The sequence below is a fragment of the Gopherus evgoodei genome, chromosome 14, assembly GCF_007399415.2.
Source record: "Gopherus evgoodei ecotype Sinaloan lineage chromosome 14, rGopEvg1_v1.p, whole genome shotgun sequence".
In the NCBI taxonomy this organism is placed as follows: domain Eukaryota; kingdom Metazoa; phylum Chordata; order Testudines; family Testudinidae; genus Gopherus; species Gopherus evgoodei.
This window is the reverse complement of record NC_044335.1, coordinates 2,440,371-2,459,691: the sequence shown is the minus strand read 5'-3', so window position 1 is coordinate 2,459,691 and position 19,321 is coordinate 2,440,371. Positions and strand designations below refer to the sequence as shown.

Genomic DNA, 19,321 nt, shown 5'->3' with positions numbered 1-19,321 from the left:
TACATCTAGCTTTAAAACGACCGTCAAAGCTGTTCAAAGCATCCCACCGACATTTCACTGTAACAACAGCCGGGAAGATGAAAATGCCATAAATTATTCACTCACAAAAGAGATGAGGAGGGGAAAGAGGAGAGGCTGCAAAGGAGAGAGACTCAATACAAATTAGAGAGACAGAGTGAGAATGGGGGGCCTCATGCAGGGCCATTGCTGGGAGGGAGACCAACATTAATTAAAGGCAAATGAGCAGCCTTGAAGGACTCCTCCTCACCCAGTGCCCAGGAACCTGTGACCTCCAGAGGAGGGGCCAAACAGTGCCAATCTGCTTCGTTCCAGCCCCAGCTCCCACTAACAGGGAGGGACAAACACCCATTACCAGGAGCCCATCTTCTCTAGTGCCTGTCTGGCTGACTTCTTTTAAGAATGCTTAAAAAAAATGTTCAGGGGAGCAGAGCAAGTGAGGCTGGTCAATATCCAGTGAAGGGGTTCTATTTCCTGTCTTTCTTCGTTAATGCAAACCTCGTGATACCCAGACAAAGTGTCCATCCTCCACCCCCTGTCAGCGTCTTCACTGGGCCAGACATCTGGTAATGCTGGACACAACGTGTGTCGACTGCGAGGGGAGTGCTGTTTGCTCTCTCCTGTGCTGTGTAGGAAAGGTGTCTCCTCGTGCTACCTCCCAGCCCATCTTCTCCCTCTCCCCCTCCCTGCCACTGTTATGGCATGAGGCCAGCTTTGCTGTACAGGCACAGGGTGGGGCTGACTAGGGTCTGTGAGGGATGGAAGTTTTCCCATTTGCCTACGGAAGCCAAAGCCCAGAAGCCAACACAGCAGAACAGCAGCATCTCGACAAGCAGTCTCCTTGGCCTGGCCTTCCTCTTCCTACTGCGATGGCTTGTGCGATCCCCTCACACTCCATACTGTGGCCCTCCCAGCACTATGCTTCCCTTGCCAGCCACTGTGCAGCCAAGTTTTGCCCTTAGGTCTTCTATTAAGAGAGATTTTCTCTTTTCTTTTCCAACAGGTTTTTGGCTTGGTTTGTTCTAAAAAAGAGTCTACGTCTGTGTCTGGGAAATGAGAGTAGGGCTCTAGGATGGGGCAAGAGTTAGGAACAGGAGACCAAGGCTTTAGTCACTTAATTGCTGGCAAGCCGATTCAAACCCAGCCAATAGGGATCTAAAGTGGTTACTGTCTGAGAGCCAGTCGTGGCAAATGCATTTGGTGGGTCTAAGCACAGTTCCTAGTTGGCAAATGTACATCTACACAACTGACACCAGCTGCTCCCCTCATTGGCTGTCAAGGGCTGAATGGACTATGGAGACAGAGCTGCCCTCTCAACCCCCAGGTGGGTACTTCTTGGGTGAGGGGGAGTCATATAGGCTGGGTGGCATAGGAAACACTTGCCAGGCTGGAGCCTGTGTTGTGGTTAAATCGCGGACTTCTGTAGCTGGTGAATTTGGTCAATAAAACCCAAAATAACTAAACTAAACAGTAACAGGGAAAGGGGTGAAACTTGCCATCAATTAGCTGGCTTCATCTGCATCCCTGCTTAGGCACTGGGAGGGCAATTCAGGGAAAGCTCTGCTTGATTTACATGCAGAAAGAGTTACCATCTGGCAGAAGTTTTTAGTTAGAAGCAAAGGCAGGTACAAGCCAGGCAGGAAGGAAAGCCTGGACAGAGCGCGTGCACAGGCTAGCAAGGATGTTTCGGAAGCAGCTTTGGATTTTCCAAACCTGCAGGAGCAAGAGAAAAGAGAAGCTGACCAAAGATGTCTGTGACTAGTCTGGAAAGGGCCTAGGAAAGAGAACAGCTGCCCTGAGAAGCAAGAGGAAGACCAAGGACAGGGTAGGCCCACTGTTCAGTGAGGAGGGAGAAACAGTAACAGGAAACTTGGAAATGGCAGAGATGCTTAATGATTTCTTTGTTTCGGTCTTCACTGAAGGAATGTCTAACATAGTGAATGCTTATTGGAAGGGGGTAGGTTTAGAAGATAAAATAAAAAAAGAGCAAGTTAAAAATCACTTAGAAAAGTTAGATGCCTGCAAGTCACCAGGGCCTGATGAAATGCATCCTAGAATACTCAAGGAGTTAATAGAGGAGGTATCTGAGCCTCTAGCTATTATCTTTGGAAAGTCATGGGAGATGGGAGAGATTCCAGAAGACTGGAAAAGGGCAAATATAGTGCCCATCTATAAAAGGGAAATAAAAACACCCAAGAAACTACAGACAGTTAGTTTAACTTCTGTGCCAGGAAAGATAATGGAGCAGGTAATTAAAGAAATCATCTGCAAACACTTGGAAGGTGGTAAGGTGATAGGGAATAGCCAGCATGGATTTGTAAAGCACAATTCGTGTCAAACCAATCTGATAGCGTTCTTTGATAGGATAACGAGCCTTGTGGATAAGGGAGAAGCGGTGGATGTGGTATACCTAGACTTTAGTAAAGCATTTGATACGGTCTCGCACGATATCCTTATCGATAAACTAGGCAAATACAATTTAGATGAGGCTACTATAAGGTGGGTGCATAACTGGCTGGATAACCGTACTCAGAGAGTAGTTATTAATGGCTCCCAATCCTGCTGGAAAGGTATAACAAGTGGGGTTCCGCACGGGTCTGTTTTGGGACCGGCTCTGTTCAATATCTTCATCAACGATTTAGATGTTGGCATAGAAAGTACGCTTATTAAGTTTGCAGACGATACCAAAGTGGGAGGGATTGCAACTGCTTTGGAGGACAGGGTCAAAATTCAAAATGACCTGGACAAATTGGAGAAATGGTCTGAGGTAAACCGGATGAAGTTCAATAAAGACAAATGCAAAGTGCTCCACCTAGGAAGGTGTGACGAACTGGGAAAGTTCTTAATGTTTTCTCTGAGTACTGTGTTGGTGCCTCAGTGTCCCCATGGCAGTTCTTAAGTATCTGGCAGAGCAAAGGGCCAGTGCACCTAAATGCCTGACCCTCTGTCTCCTAGCAACTGATGGCCTGGGCCCCTCCCCTGCAAAGGTGCCAGCTGAAGGTGTTGGAGACAAAGGGATCAGGTGACCTCCTGGCCCGGGAAAGGGGCTGAGGAGAGAGGAGGGGCTGGGAGGGGTTGTTAGTCTGGAGCTGGCTGGGGTCGAGGGTGGAGGGCAGACCTGAGGGTCTGGCTCACTGCCCCCCAGAATGGAACCAGCCGAGGGGTCCGGTTCGCTGTATCTACAAGCTCTGTTTTAGACCCTGTTCCTGTCATCGAATAAACCTCTGTGTTACTGGCTGGCTGAGAGTCACGTCTGACTGCAAAGTGGGGGTGCAGAACCCGGTGGCTTCCCCAGGACCCCGCTGGGGTGGACTCGCTGTGGGAAGCGCACGGAGGGGCAGAGGATGCTGAATGCTCCAAGGAGAGACCCAGGAGGTGAAGCTGTGTGAGCTTCTTGCCCTGAACAAGTCTGCTCCAAAGGAGAGGAGGCTCCCCAAAGTCCTGACTGGCTTGGTGGGGAGCAGTTCCAGAGCATCGCCCGGTGACTCTGTGACAACTGGTGGCAGCGGTGGGACGTACTGCACCCCATGAATGGCGCTGCTTGCAGTAAGTGACTGGGGAGCAGTAAAACAAAGGAGGGATAATGAGGACCAGGCGTGCTGAAGGCTCAGAGAGGGATGGTTTCAGGAGGCAGTTAATCTCTGGGAGCGTGTGACCAGTGAGAAGAACTGTTGGAGTAACGGGGTCCCCCTGAGGACTGCAGCGAGCAGTCTCAGGGGTGGAGGAGCTTGCGGCTGGACCCTGGGAGAGAGAAGGATTTTGCAGTAGCAGGGTTCCCCTGGGGATTGCAGGAGCAGTCCCAGGGGCGGAGGAGTCTGCAGCTCGACCCTGGCAAAGAGGTGGTGATCACGAGAAGGGCTGGCACACCAGGGGTTCTTCCTGGAAACCATGGGGGAGCCAAGAGCACACAGGCCTGTGAGTCCAGAGCCACTTGGGAACGGTGAAGTGATGGCCTATCACTATCTCCTTGAGAAGGACATTGTGATCCTGTGCACAAAGAGAGGGTTACACATGGGGAGATTCACCAAGGCACAGTTAATCGTGCAGTTGGAGGAGAAGGACCGCTCTGAGGAGCAGATTCCTGGCCCAGATGGGGCTACAAGAGGATCTGAGAGCAGCTGGAGCATCAGCCAGGCATCCCCGGGAGTCTGGTCCCCAATCAGACGAGGGTCTTCACGATTGGGTTCCCCATCAGGAGATTGGAGACGGATGGGATGGGAGCAGAGCCCGAGAGAGCGAGAGGACCATGAGAGAAAGGAAAAGCCCGAGGAAAAGCTGCAGGAGAAGCAGCAGCAGCGTGGACTGGTGATGGTGGAGCAGAGAGACATAGGGGGCTGCCCAGGGGTCAGTGGGGAAACACGCCTGCAGGGGCAAGACCCTGGGACACAGAGAACTGTGGTGGTGCAGCCCCAGATGCTGAGGGACTGTGGAACCTGGGTGAAGTTCCCTGGGGTGAAGCCCCTCGCCCTGCCTATGGCCCAGATCCCTGTGCAGACCCAGAAGGGGTCGGGCTGGCTGGTAGTTGGGGTTCTCCAGGATATCGGCTGGGAGGCCCTGTTGGGGGGTGACTGTCTCCCCATGGAACAGGATCCAGGCCCCGCTCCTGTAACGGCCGAGGGTTTGAATTCAAATCCAGGGAACCAATTGGCTAGGATGGAAATGGTCAGTGAAAATGCAAATAACCTGGCTGGCAGGGGGGAGGGGCTGCTGGGCTCAGGATACCTGCCTACCTATAACCAGCCCCCTGGGGCTGAGTGGGAGGGAGAGATGCTCCCCGCCCCCCTGCACACCGGAGAGGGGGCTCACACTGGCTCTGATGCTGGGACCAGAGCAGAGAGCTCGCTGCCTGTCCCCACTGGGACAGCAAGGGCAGCGCTGAGCACAGGGGGAGCTGAGACCCCAGCTGAGTGGGGGGACACCCGGGCAGGGCAGGTCGGCTGCCAAACAGGTTTGCCTGGTCCAGACATGCTGCTGGGAAGTGATTACACAGCAGGGAGGGAGCTACCAGGGACAGGGCTCAGGGGGGCTGTGACCCCAGGCCCAGCCAGCGAGAGGGAGCAGGTCCCACTCCCTGCCCCAGCCGCTGAATCCCAGACTGAGCTGCAGAGGGATCCCTCCTTGGAGAAGCTGAGGGAACTTGCTGGCCACAGTGCTGCAAACCCCCTTGGGGAAGGCTGCAGGGACAGAGTCCTGCAGGAGGAGGGATTCCTGTACCGGGAATGGGCTCCCCAAGGGGAAGTAGAACTGGGGGGAATCGGGAGACAGCTGGTGGTGCCCCAGGAATCCACAGGGTTCTTCCCTTTCGAGCTGCTGGACGGGAGGAGAGTGAGGGGACCCCTGAACCTGAAGAAGGAGGACTGGAGGAAGAAGGGGGAAGACCCCCGGGGGGATCTCTTCCCTGAGGTGGGAGACAATCTCCCCATCAGGTGTTCCCCGTTCAGAATCACTGGGAAAGCAGCCCAGAACCTGGAGAGAGAGATCAGGGACATGCTGGCTTTAGATGGGATCCAGCCATTTTACAGCCCATGGGCCTCACCCGTGGGGCTGATCCCCAAGGGAGACAGGATGATCTGGTTTTATGGGGGCTATCAGAAGCTTAAAGCCATCACAGTGTCCGAGGCCGACCCCATGCCTAGGCCTAGGGAGATTCTAGACAAGCTGAGAGGGATGGAGAACTTGGCCCTGGCAGACACCGATAACGTGCATCTTTAGCCAGACCTGGGAGGAACAGGTGTCCCAGGTGAAGAGGGGGCTGGGCTGCCTCAAGGAGATGGGACTGACGGTAAAAGCTGGAAAGTGCAAGGGGGGACGGCAGAGGTGTTGTGTCTGGGCCACAAAGTGGAAAGCGGCTGCCCAAGCCCAGAGCTGGCAAAGGCCAAGATGGGGGCTCTTAACCAAGGGAGCCCGAATCACAGACCAGAGGGCTGGGAAAAGACCCAATCCCAGCTTGAACCCAGGAATACTGGGGTGGCAAAGGGTGTGGGCTGCATAAACCTTCCCACATGCGGTCTGCAAGTGCCATCAAGCACACCCGACCTAAGGGAGGGCGTGAGACTGGACTGTCCTGGTGTAACTCACACCAAGGGATGGGAGAGATGCTGGGGCATCCATGGGAACGTTGATGGGTTCGAACTTCCCCAGGTCACTGGCTGGAGTGACCTCGCTCAGTTCGGTCTCGAAGGGGGGAGAGATGTGACGAACTGGGAAAGTTCTTAATGTTTTCTCTGAGTACTGTGTTGGTGCCTCAGTGTCCCCATGGCAGTTCTTAAGTATCTGGCAGAGCAAAGGGCCAGTGCACCTAAATGCCTGACCCTCTGTCTCCTAGCAACTGATGGCCTGGGCCCCTCCTCTGCAAAGGTGCCAGCTGAAGGTGTTGGAGACAAAGGGATCAGGTGACCTCCTGGCCCGGGAAAGGGGCTGAGGAGAGAGGAGGGGCTGGGAGGGGTTGTTAGTCTGGAGCTGGCTGGGGTCAAGGGTGGAAGGCAGACCTGGGGGTCTGGCTCACTGCCCCCCAGAATGGACCCAGCCGAGGGGTCCGGTTCGCTGTATCTACAAGCTCTGTTTTAGACCCTGTTCCTGTCATTGAATAAACCTCTGTGTTACTGGCTGGCTGAGAGTCACGTCTGACTGCAAAGTGGGGGTGCAGAACCCGGTGGCTTCCCCAGGACCCCGCTGGGGTGGACTCGCTGTGGGAAGCGCACGGAGGGGCAGAGGATGCTGAATGCTCCAAGGAGAGACCCAGGAGGTGAAGCTGTGTGAGCTTCTTGCCCTGAACAAGTCTGCTCCAAAGGAGAGGAGGCTCCCCAAAGTCCTGACTGGCTTGGTGGGGAGCAGTTCCAGAGCATTGCCCGGTGACTCCGTGACAGAAGGAACAATCAGTTTCACATATACAAAATGGGAAGAGACTGTCTAGGAAGGAGTATGGCAGAAAGAGATCTAGGGGTCATAGTGGACCACAAGCTTAATATGAGTCAACAGTGTGATACTGTTGCAAAAAAAGCAAACGTGATTTCTGGGATGCATTAACAGGTGTGTTGTAAACAAGACACGAGGAGTCATTCTTCCGCTCTACTCTGCGCTGGTTAGGCCTCAGCTGGAGTATTGTGTCCAGTTATGGGCACCGCATTTCAAGAAAGATGTGGAGAAATTGGAGAGGGTCCAGAGAAGAGCAACAAGAATGATTAAAGGTCTTGAGAACATGACCTACGAAGGAAGGCTGAAAGAATTGGGTTTGTTTAGTTTGGAAAAGAGAAGACTGAGAGGGGACATGATAGCAGTTTTCAGGTATCTAAAAGGGTGCCATCAGGAGGATGGAGAAAACTTGTTCACCTTAGCCTCTAAAGATAGAACAAGAAGCAATGGGCTTAAACTGCAGCAAGGGAGATTTAGGTTGGACATTAGGAAAAAGTTCCTAACTGTCAGGGTAGTTAAACACTGGAATAAATTGCCTAGGGAGGTTGTGGAATCTCCATCTCTGGAGATATTGAAGAGTAGGTTAGATAAATGTCTATCAGGGATGGTCTAGACAATATTTGGTCCTGCCATGAGGGCAGGGGACTGGACTCAATGACCTCTCGAGGTCCCTTCCAGTCCTAGAGTCTATGAATCTATGAGAGAACTCTAGCAGGGTGGGCAGGATTTACTGATCCCTGGTGCAAGGGCTGTAGCTCTTCTACACTCATGACAGATGCAGGAGGGCTGGAAGAGCACAGAGGCAGGGAGCCTGAAGAGGGATGATGGGCCACTGGGTGAAATCTGCAGGAAGCCAGCCAATGGCCCAAGGCAGTGCTCACTGGACTGTGATTTGAGAGGAGGCTATTTGGTGGCTACCCTGCATGGGAAATCAGACGTGTGCTTGAAGTGTCATGGAAATGCCAGTTTGGCTGTCAATGCTCTATTGGTCAAATTCAGCCCTGTTACACCTGTGTCTGCAACCCCACTAAGTCTCTGGGGTTGCATACACGACTGAGAACAGAACTTGCCCCTTCTCTGGAGGTGAGCTGGGCCTTTAAGAGGAGTTCAGGCCCAGTCTCCACACCTGTGCCTGGGTTTGCTCCCCAGTCATGTGACTGAGAGACCAGGGTGCTGGAAACTATAAAGGGCAACCTCTCCAGTAAGTGGTGGGAGTGGCAGTAGTTGGCAGGTTGGGGATGTTCACTCAAGTGAGCTTGGGCAGCAAAAGGCCTGGGAGAAGACAGGATAAAAAACTAGGAGTGGTCAATCCAGAGGAGGAAAAGGTCTGAAGCAAGGCCTGGTATGGGTACAGGTTCTTGTTTAGGGGCCCAAGCCAGGCCTGGTGGAGAGGATGAGAGGCACCCTACCCTCTTCAGCCCTGTATTGACATGGGGGAGGCTGGGGCAGACCCTGGGAAGGGTGCAGGATTATGGAGCACAGACAGAACCCAGGAAAGAGGCATGCTGCCTAGGGGTGGTGAATGAGGGTCACAAAGGCTCTGTGTACATGGAGATGAAGACTGTGGGTGGCAAAGGATGCATTTTCATTCCTTACCCTGGAAGGGTAGGGCTCTTGCTTTGACCAGAGGGCCCAAAAGCACCACAATGACCATGAATGGACACTACAGCCTGGAAGGAAAACTGAGGAATGGACATGCCACTGGATGTGGTAAGTGACCCTGTTACAGCCCTATATGTATAAGCAGAAAAGTGTGCAGCACTCTGAGGGGCTGGGAGATAGGCTTTTGGCATGTTTTAGGGGTACATACAGCATCCTGCTAGAGGCTAGTACCAGGTGTGACCTGGGCACTTGAGAAGCTTGGAAGCTGAGGATGTAACAATGCTGATAACTAAGGGTGAACTTGCTGCATGAATGTAAACCCCGGTTCCTGGTATGTCCTGAGCTTGACCCGTGCTTTCCTGAGAGGCTCCTCTCCAAGTAGAACGTCAAGCAATATAATGCTTAGGAAGTCTTAAGCCTTGTGACACACCAAGGTACCCATGCACCACAGCGCACAAACAGAACCAGAAAGGAGATGGGTGTCTGGGGACGTCCTGTGTACTGCCTTCACCCCTCACCCAACCCACCGTGGTCCGTCCAAGGGATCTCTGTGATACCCCTCCCAGGCCCCACTGGAGGAGCATGTCCAAGGAATACCCCCAGTATCTGCCCCATAGCTGCCTCCTTAAAACATTCTCAAGGGAAATGCCTCCTTCCCCTGGCCTTGAGGAACATCTCCAGGGGACATCCCTGATAGGTTGTTTAGCAATAAGCAGGTTAAACATGTCCTTCCTCTTAGGGCAGGGATTAGTGACCATTCCCCGATGCAGAACAGATTCTGCAGTGGCCCTGCCAATCAAACACTGGATCAGTACCGAGGCAAGCCTTGGCTGAAAGGGGATCTGTCCCAGCCCAGTGACACAGGAGAATGCTGTGCTGCCCACTCCCTGCGATAGGGAAATGAGTCTGTACTCAAGGACTGGTTTTCCTTACAGCCTGTTGTCGTATTTTAAAAAGGGATGTGGGGATGAGTTAAGATCCCTTCTCTCTCTCCCAGGCTTTGTGCTGAGAGCACCTGCAGCCTGATCCCTGACTAAGGTAGCTGAGTGGTGACAGCTCTTTATGCGGCAATGTCATGGATTGCAATGTATTATCCATTTCGGGAAGAACTCCTAAAACATTGTGGGACTTTGCTGCTCCATACTAGCCCCAGAGAGGCTATCAGGAGCCAGTTAGCAAGTAAAAAAACACAATAGATACACATGATCCAGGCACCTGCCTCCCTAAATGCTCAGTATTTAGTCTGAATGATTTGTAATCTACTAGTAAATGCACCATAATGCAGTATGTAGAAATACAAGGTCCTAGTGCCATGGTTCACTGCAGCAGCTGGTATTACCGTCTTGCTGAGATGGGGAGAGACCTCCAGGCTGCATGCGCAATAGATAGATTTCACTGTACTTCTCTATGGTTGACACAGACGAGTTCTGCCAGATGGAGAAGGCCAGAACCAAAACTAGCAAGAAAATGGTTCACTCCTTGCAGTGAGGTAAAGCTTCCTGGGACACTAGAAAGCCATGAGGCTCATTTGTCTAGCAATTTTCTGTAATTTGTTTTGTGTTGGACTGGATGACTGCACGGGATGCCTGGAGAGGAAAAGGCAAACCCTGCGCTGTACACTGACATTGTCCCAGGTGGGGCTACCGTGACGATCTCTTCTTGTTCTTCAGCATGCACATTGACCCCAGCAAATTAATCCCTCAAGGCTGTCCTGGAAAATGGCTCTCACAGTGGATAGTAAAAAGTTCCCATTCATCTTTGCTTAGGCCTTGGGCACCCAGTCACTTCCTTTCGGGCAACTTAAGATACGAGTAACATTGGAGTTGGACAAGGAATGTGCGAGAACCTCACATTTCCCATTGTGGGAGCAGCAGAGTAAACACACAAGAAAACGGAAGGAGCTGGTTCTTGCTCCATTATTGTGCTGTAGAGAGTCTGTGCACTATGGGACCCCATGGCTCACTCTGTACTTTTCTGCAGTTAGCAGTGTCAATCCTATGGGACACCACCTCTGCTGCTGATACAGTGCCTCTGAAATTCTCCCAGACGGTGTCTTTTACTATCTCTGTTGGTACATATCAAAGTGATTAGCTCTAATTGGGTCTCTTTGCTGTTTCAAAGGTTGACACACAGTTTGCAGCAGGATAATAGCAGGCAAGGTTTCTGGGCACTGAGACCGAAGAAGGTGGTTTTTGTCTGAGTTGCTTATTGCTCCCTAAAGACTTAGCAGACACCTACACCCCAAGGCCAGACAAACTTGCCTCTTGCGCACCCTCCCATCACACACACTATCACTCTCAGAACAGGTTGTCAAACCGATCAGTAGGTTCTGTATAGCATTTCCTTATCGGGCTCTTCAAGTCATGAAACTTGGGTGATTTGTCCTTAAAATGAAGTTTGAAATCTGTATCTACAGTTCATGATCTCAGAACTGGGTCCTCTGATTAGATGGAAACTGTGCATTACAACTTTCTTTTGTAAAAAGTCTTTCATAGTATGTGTATTACAAACATCTTTACAGCTAAACAATAGCAGGAGAGAGATTTTCAGACACAGAAGAGGAAGGCTAGGAGTTTTTTCTAATGAGATGTAGCTAAAAGATTAAATGTGCCTGTTCCCGTGGGCAGGAACTGCAGAGAAGAAGGTGCTCACACACCACTGGCATTGGGACAGTGGGAGCAACAGAGAGAGAAAACTGAAACAGGCACAAACAAGGAGGGACTCTGCTCCACGTTGTGAGATACCTGAGGAGAGTGCTTGTACCTCTTTTCCTATTTGTCAAATGAAATATCTGACACACACCCTTCCTGCCAACTGCTCCAGCTGTGCATCCTGCCTATTACTGACCCAGCCAATAACTTGTTTCTTGTGCTTGCTAGAGTAATCCCAGGGCCACAGTTCTGGAGCCATTATCAGGTCATGAAAACAGCAGCCCTCACTAGTCAATGTGAAGACCAAAGCACTCACTCTGGCTCCTACAAGGCCTGGCACTTAAATGCAAGGTGTGTTTACACTATCCAGTTGCAATTCCTGCTGTAGTGGAGTGTTTGTTCAGGGAGTTGCCCCCTTCACCTGCTGGCTGCTGAAATCCAGCCCTGGGCCGTGGGACAGAAAGCTGTCAGCAGATAGCCTCAATCCAGTTCCTAGTGGACAGATGTCCATCAAAAAGCCCCTTACAAAAATGGGAAATAACTGGTATCTTTGTTGGCAGTCTCAGCAGAGAGGCTAAAAGACTGAATGGGCCTGGCCACCCACCCAGCCTGGGGGACGGAAAGGGGGCGTGACCCCTTCAGGTCAGGGTCAAGGTGTTTGGTAGGATGCTTGCATTGTCACTCTCCGTACTGTCCCTGGACAAATACACAAATTTGGGCAATTAAAAAAAGAGCCATGTCCACTCTACAGCCGTAAGGAGACATCCCCTTGACCCAGGACTCCAAGGAAATGGGCATGGTTTAAAAACTGTGTGGCTCATTAAATTCTCTCCCCCTTTAAGCCCCACTTGCCTCTCCATTTCCCCCACTCTCATCAACTGTTCTCCTGGACTATCCCTTCCACTATTGCATCTTCCTCATTTCTGTTTTGTCTCCTGTGCATGAAGCATCATTTCATTCCTCCCCTCTCAGCCCTTCCCATCGTTGCCTCCATCCTTGATGCTGACAACTGGACTGGCCAAGACCTTCCATCCCAGTGGCACCAGTCTACATCCTAGAACTCACTCCAGCATGTGATATGGGCCATTGGTATTCACTGGAAATATGGAATCATCCCTAATTTAGTCAGTCCTATAAAATTCCATAGTATCGGCCAGTCTAATGGAGACCCCAATCATCTGGTTTCAATTCAAGTGTCCTCCACAGCCAGCATGCTTATTCTTTGTCTCTATCACCTCTGATCTGCTATTCCCGTATATTCCATTCCTCTCCTCCCCCTACCCATATGAGAGAGCCCCTGAGGCACGTGCACAGACTCGACAGGGGAGAAGAAATCACATGTACGGTTTAAACTCACCCCCTGAACAGAATGAAAGGAGCTACAGAAGAGAGGGTTTCTCTAGACAGAAACCATAGGTGTGGAGCCTGACTGAAATGAATGGAACACTTAACATTTAACGAATGATTAGAAACCTTTTGTGCCAAAGAACTGCAGCCCTTGCTCTATACTGACACCTGCACCATGACAGCCCCACAAAAATACAGCCTCCAGGGTGTAGAGATTTTGTGGCTGTGCATCCTTGAGAAAAGGATACTTGCCCCTGGAGAGAGAAGTGTTGTTCCCATGATACTCACAATTTCCAAAGTGTGTGTGGGAGGGGGGAAAAGAGACAGAACTTTAGTCTCAGTGAAGAAATCTTAAGCTCCTGCCTAAAGCATTGTCCTTTTGCATACTGCACCATTGGGGAAAGGGATCCAAAGCATTTCATTCTAGAGCATTCCAGAGTGACAGGCATTGGAATGCAATGCTGCATCACAAACCATGGGCTGGGAAATGTTCTCTGTCACCAGAGATGCAAAGTACAGTGGATGTAGAGAAATACCAGCCTAGAACCATAGATGTGGCGGGTAGTATGTGCTGAAGAATAGACTGCTAAGGGCAACAGATGATGGCACAGCCTGATGCCAAGCCCTTCTAAGCATCACTTCAGAGGCACTTGGGAATGATGTGACAACAAGCTGTTAACCTCAACGGGTCCTTCCACCTACCGTGCTGCAATTGGACTGTACAGGGCTTGGCAACATATTCGTAAGGAGAGGAGAAGTGCTAGACTGTCTGCTACCACTGACACCGGGACACCCTGCAGAGCAGGCTAGTTTCACATCCTCACACAGGCAGCAGTAAGACTACTGGCCAGGCACTGCTATCTCTAAAAACAGCAGTTTCTCAAAACAGCAGCTTTGCAACATAAACTAAACTTGCCCCAGTGTATCTAAGTGGCGAAAGCACCAGGGCACCAACACTCTGCCTCTGGCCATGAGTGGCTAAAACCCACGCCAGGCAGATATGCTGGCACAAAAGCCTTGCTTTCCCGCAGTCCAGGGTGGTTTTCCAGTCCCTTCTCTTAAAGCAACACTAACTTGATCTGAGTTGCCCCAAGATACGTCCACTTCCTATCTGCTCTCAAACTGCCTCTGCACAGAGCCCTCTGGAGACAATGAGGGATTCAGCCACTGAGAACTGGGCAGAGTCAGTAGTCTGACTCTCATTCTAATACCATGGAGATGAACTTTGACCTGAACTCAGACTTTCACCCCTTATTTACTTTTTTAAAGCTAACATGTTTCACAGAACTAGCACAACACCCCTCCTTACCAGCCTGCCTCCTCCCATACATTGCACGCTGCTCAACTTTGACTCTTCTTAATTACCTCCACTACCCAGGCAGATACCCCTACTTCTCCCCTGTGTATCCCATTCTCACTGCTGAGTGTCCAGCTTCTTCTTGGGGATCAAAACCACTCCGAAATGTGTAACTCAACCGAGTGCTTCTGGCTGAGAAGCCCATATCCCAGGGCCTCACCATGCTCCCTCGTCCGTCCCTCTGCACCTTCTGCATCTTAGAGTGGGCACTATATGGCAGATTAAATCAGTGCTCAGAGCTTGTATGTGATGTAACTTCTGATTCTAGCCCTGCCAATGAGTTCAGCTCTAGGAACAAGTGTGCCCAGTGCATGTCACGGTGACTCTGTTGCCTCTTGTCGCAGGAAGAGTCTCTTATCTCACTATCTGGATTCATGAAAAACTTAGAACAACATTGTGATGCCCCAAACCACAGAGCCCTGCAACAGAGTATCACCAGACAGGTACCAGCAGCAGAGAGAGAGAGATGGAAAGTACACTAGTTCCAGGTGGTACTACAGGAGGGGCCTCACTCCAGTGCAGTCCCTGTGCACTTGCTGCTAGGAAATCCAGCTCCCAGGTGGGACACCTGATCAAAATGGAGCAGTTAAAGTTTAATGACTGTCTAAAAACAGCCTATGCCAAAGATGTGCAAGTCCTCCCTTCCCCTGCCCCACGGACATCAGGAGCACTCACCATCCTCCTGGCTGTGGAGATTCTGAGGGCTGCGCATGCTCTCGTCCTGACTGGGGCTCAAACTGGAGTTAAGATGCTGGTCAGCTGAGATCCATGTGGAGTCATTCATATCAAAATCCTCACTGCTCACCGATGTCTCATCCTAAAAGCAAACAGGAAAGGGTTAAATTGAAGCTCCTGACCACATCCCTTTGGGGGTGCAGCAGCTCCTGCATCCCCAAAGAAATGTGTTCACCTCCTGGCATTCAGGGACTCTGAAAATAGCCCTTCCCAGCATGCTCTGGGCTAGGCAGCATTTCCCCTGCGGAGAGCACTAGTGCTCTGCTTCCTGTTTGAAGACGTGCCTGAGGAATGGCACAGTCTGTAATTGAGGACAATTAGAAAGAGCTCGCATCCTGTAGGAGCGGATGGCTGAGCCCTGGAGTTTACCCTTTAATCTCCATCGACACTGCAGTGTGTCCATGGCAGATAAACAGCTGTGCCAGAGGCGCAAACAGGGTGTGACTTTGTTAAAGTGGTTTTGAAATGTACTAGACTGAACGTTGTGTCTAAAAACAAAAAATGCACATCCAAACAATATCACCACCATTTCTCTAACGGAGCAGGAAGGGTCAGGCCACATCAGCCACTGGTGAAAATCTGAAGACCAGCTCTGACTTCCATGAAGATATGCCCATACACAGCAGCAGGGGATATGCCTGTAGTGTGGAGAGGGTCTAAGAACCTGCAGCCTAACAGCTTAATCCCTGGCTTTCAGCATGAGACTAGGATCTTCAAGGGCTTCACAGGCCCTTGGATCTGCCTGCAGATTCCTGGGACTTTTCAGCAGGGCCAGAGCCAAAGATATCAAAGAAGCCACAGTAACACCATGAAAGTGATGCAAATGGGACCTGAGGGGGAATAGCGAGCCCAGGCATGATCCAGAAACATCTGTAGAGCCCCCATTTTCGGGGGTCCTCTACAGGAAAGCATGTCTAACAGCAGAGAAAAACCCATGAAGTTGGGTAAGCCAAGATGTGACCTGGAGGATCTTCCACTCTCCAGTACAAGCATGTATGAACCACACGCAACACCATGATAGAGTGAAATGCACCCTTGCTTTTTGCAGCAGGAGTGTAGCCTGCATTTTTTTAAATTACAAATAATGCTCTATTCACTCGTCCTGCTGCTCTGAAAACTGCCCGCTCTGAGGAGGGAACGAGCCATTTCTGAAGTTATGGACATCCTCACTCGGCAATGCCACTGCTTTTCCTATGGCATAGATTAAATTCCTCTCTCCCACTCCCACAACTGAAAGGACATTCTTTCTCTTCCTCCTTTCTAACTTTTACTGTGCTTCAAGAGACAGCCCTTGGATAGCTTCCAGAGCCAGAAAGGTCAGCCACTGGATTTCAAAATCATCCTTATAAAAGCAGCAGTGAGATACTGAATGAAAGGAGCAGCTAAGGAACCTCAGAGCTGGCCTTCCAAGCCAAGGCCACAGCAACACAGTTATGAAGGAAGCACCGATAACATTGGGATGTGTAACGCATTTGCTGTAATGGTTCCTCTATCTGCCTTCTCTCTTGTTCCCTCCCAAAATAAGACAGAGACCCCATCCAATGCTGTGGGCTGGAGCCACGGAACACACGCCCAGAGCCACTTTCTGCTTTAGCTACTATTGCCTAGTATTTAAAACAACTTTTCACAGGCTCTCCATTTCCCTCCAGCATACGAGCAAAATACCAATCCCCACTCCTCTTCCTTCCATCAAGAGAGTGCCCCTCCAGCCAGCACCTGCACCTTGTAAAGCTGCTCTGCCTCTGGCAGACTTTTGTTCACAATTCAAACAAACAAACAAACAAACCAAACTTCTCTAAGAACAGGTTTGAACTTTCTTCCTTCCTTGTCCCTGAAGAGCCATCTGCTCGCTCAGGGCAGGAATTGCTGGTGTTAGCCTGCTCCCTCCCCCAACTGCCTCCTCACTGAGTTGTGCCTCAGAGGGAGTTTCCTGGAATTTACAGCTTCTCTACAGCCTCAGCTTGAAGACTTGTAAAATCATACACAGGGCAGAGCTACACCGTGTAACCACACGTGCACTCTCACACTATCAGGACACAGGCACACTCATGCTCACATGCCAGTGCTACAGCACGCAACTTTCAGCCAAGCATGGCCATACACTAACAGAACCCAGGCAGAAGCATGCTCATGCTTACAAACCTATGGCAGCTTGGTTTCAACAGGACACACACAGGGTAAACAGAGAGCACTTTTTCTTCGCATTTTGGCTAAGATCCATACAACTTTTCTCTCCGTCTTCATTTCCAATTCATGCTTATAACATCATTTTTGACAAATTCGGCCGGGGACTAACAATGCCTATTCAACAATGTATGTGTTCTTTGACTTTAAATATTCTCTAAAAGTTTTAATCTGATACCCCTAGTTTCATGATAGGTAATGTATGTCGACACTGCAAAAAAACAAACCAGAACAACAACAACCCTGTGGCAGTGAGTGTCAGAGCTCGGTCTACAGACCCAGATAGGCAGGGCTCACACTACAGCGTTAAAAATAGCAGTGTAGATGTTCCTGGTTGGGCTCTAAGCCCCACTCCCCTCCCTGGGTTTCAGAGCCTGGCTCCAGCCAGAGCAGGAATGTCTACTGTGCTACCTTTAACACTGAGTATCTGTAGACTCGGGGTCTGAGAACTGCTGCCGCGGTGGTGGTGGTGGTGGTGGTGGATTATTTGTTTTTTTTCAGTATAGACATACTAAAAATATCCTCCTCTTACACAGACTGAACTGGAAGGGGATATTTCACTGCTAACATATATATATAGAAATATGGTATTCACAGGGTGCCCATCACTGTGGTATTTGGGCATCCTTACAAAGCTTAATCTGGAACAATTACCTTAATTAGACAGACTAAATGCCAAGGTCTCCTGCTGCTCACAGCTTCCCATCTGGCCAATCCACCTCAAGAGAAGGCCTGGGCTCAGAGTGCATCTTGTGGGCTGAATGAAAATGGCCAGGCCCATGCTTAAGAAAATATCTTTCAGGTGCAAATTCTAGAGGAGACTGCCCTGCCTCAGCACCCACAAGCTCACCCACGGGATACTGGGTTCTAGTATGTATGTACAGACGTATGTTTATGCACATATGTAAACACAGCATCTTTCCTATCATTGTACACCTCTACCCCAATATAACACCACCTGATATAACACGAATTCAGCTATAACACGAATTCAGCTATAACACGGTAAAGCAGTGCTCCAGGGGGGGCGGGGCTGCGCACGCCAGCAGATCAAAGCAAGTTCGATTATAATGCGGTTTCACCTATAACACGATAAGATTTTTTGGCTCCCGAGGACAGCGTTTTATATTGGGGTAGAGGTGTATTGTGAAACGCTGGATTACATATAAAATGCCCTCAGTGCAATACATTGGCCTGTTATCCAAAGCATTAATTTACCTGAGAGATATCGAGCAAGAAACTGACCCAGCTGTAAATGACTGAAGTCCAGTAAGACTCAGGGCATGATTAGCAGTCTCTAATATGACCTATCACCAAAAAGAGCATGCTATTGAGGTGGAACCTTGCAGAGGCAGACAACCTCCTCCATTAATTCTATGCTTATCTCCGCACCTTTTTCAGCCTGGACCTGCTGCATAAGGTTCCAACTGGGAGAACAAGAGCATTTACATGTAAAGACTCCAGCAGGATTAACTTCCTGGCAGCAGTGCCCCATTTCCACAGCATGCAGATCTAGCAGTGTGACTGCAGCACGGGGGTCCTGCATCAATACCACCCATAAAGCCAGCAATGGGAATTGCCTCTTGGTAGTATCCAATTAATACATCACCCAAAGCTAACTCATAACAGTGTCCTATCACAACCACACACAATGGCCCATGAGAAGTTCCTTTCAGCAGCACACAAACAATGCTGCCCTGAGGGCTGCTTAGCCCCCAGTGCTCTTCCAGTCTTTCTCCAAACTGCAACACAGCCCAGAGTCATGGCTGCGAGAGGAAGCATCTTCCTTTGCTGCCCTGCTAACACAAGTCCTGGCTTTAGCAATTTAAGATGCCCCTTAGCAGTATCCTGTCACTACGAGCTAGTACTCCAACTGCCACCCGTGCAAACTTCCTCATCAGAGTATCCTGTCAAAGCAAATAAGGCCCTGAGCTCTGTGACTTCCTATCAATGCCAGCAATGACTCCTGGCAGTGCCCTCCTTATGGCAGCAAAGATTCCAGTGATTTGAGGCCTATCCAAACAATACCCTACAGCTTTTTTCCCCAGCTATGACTCCAGTAATAACTTCCATGTCAGCTTGTATGAGAGAGAGAATTTTTCTGGCTGCAGCACAAAAAGGCTTGTGCACCCAATACACAGTATGGTGTCAAAACTAATGAAACAAGCAAGTTCAAAATATCTGATGGAAAAATACCCTCTTAATTGTGCTCTGTATACCAGTCCTGTGAGTGGACAATGGAGCTGCTTATTGACTCCTCATCAGCTTAAGTGACATTTCTGAACGGCAGCACCAGCTACAATTCAGAGCAATACGGTAAATATAATCTGCCCTTCCACTCCCTTTCAGCCTGCGAGTCAGGCAGCTCATTCTTTTCCTCTCCGTATTCTCAGGAGAATTCGCTCTGCTAATTTCTTCTTTCCTGTAAACAAACTTCAAATGAAACTTTCATTATAAAAAGAACACAGTCCATTACCACAGCCTGGCTCCAGATTTGCCTTCTCTTCACCCGTAC

The 19,321-nt window shown here is 50.1% G+C and overlaps 1 protein-coding gene across 1 annotated transcript in view; it reads right to left on the bottom strand.

Annotated features, from left to right (window-relative positions):
• NOL4L (nucleolar protein 4 like) overlaps positions 1–19,321 on the bottom strand; it is a 103,497-nt gene that overhangs the window by 20,221 nt on the left and 63,955 nt on the right. The window contains exon 5 of the mRNA XM_030533318.1: positions 14,563–14,704. Within this exon, the coding sequence (XP_030389178.1) occupies positions 14,563–14,704 (142 nt within the window). The remainder of the gene's footprint in view (positions 1–14,562; positions 14,705–19,321) is intronic.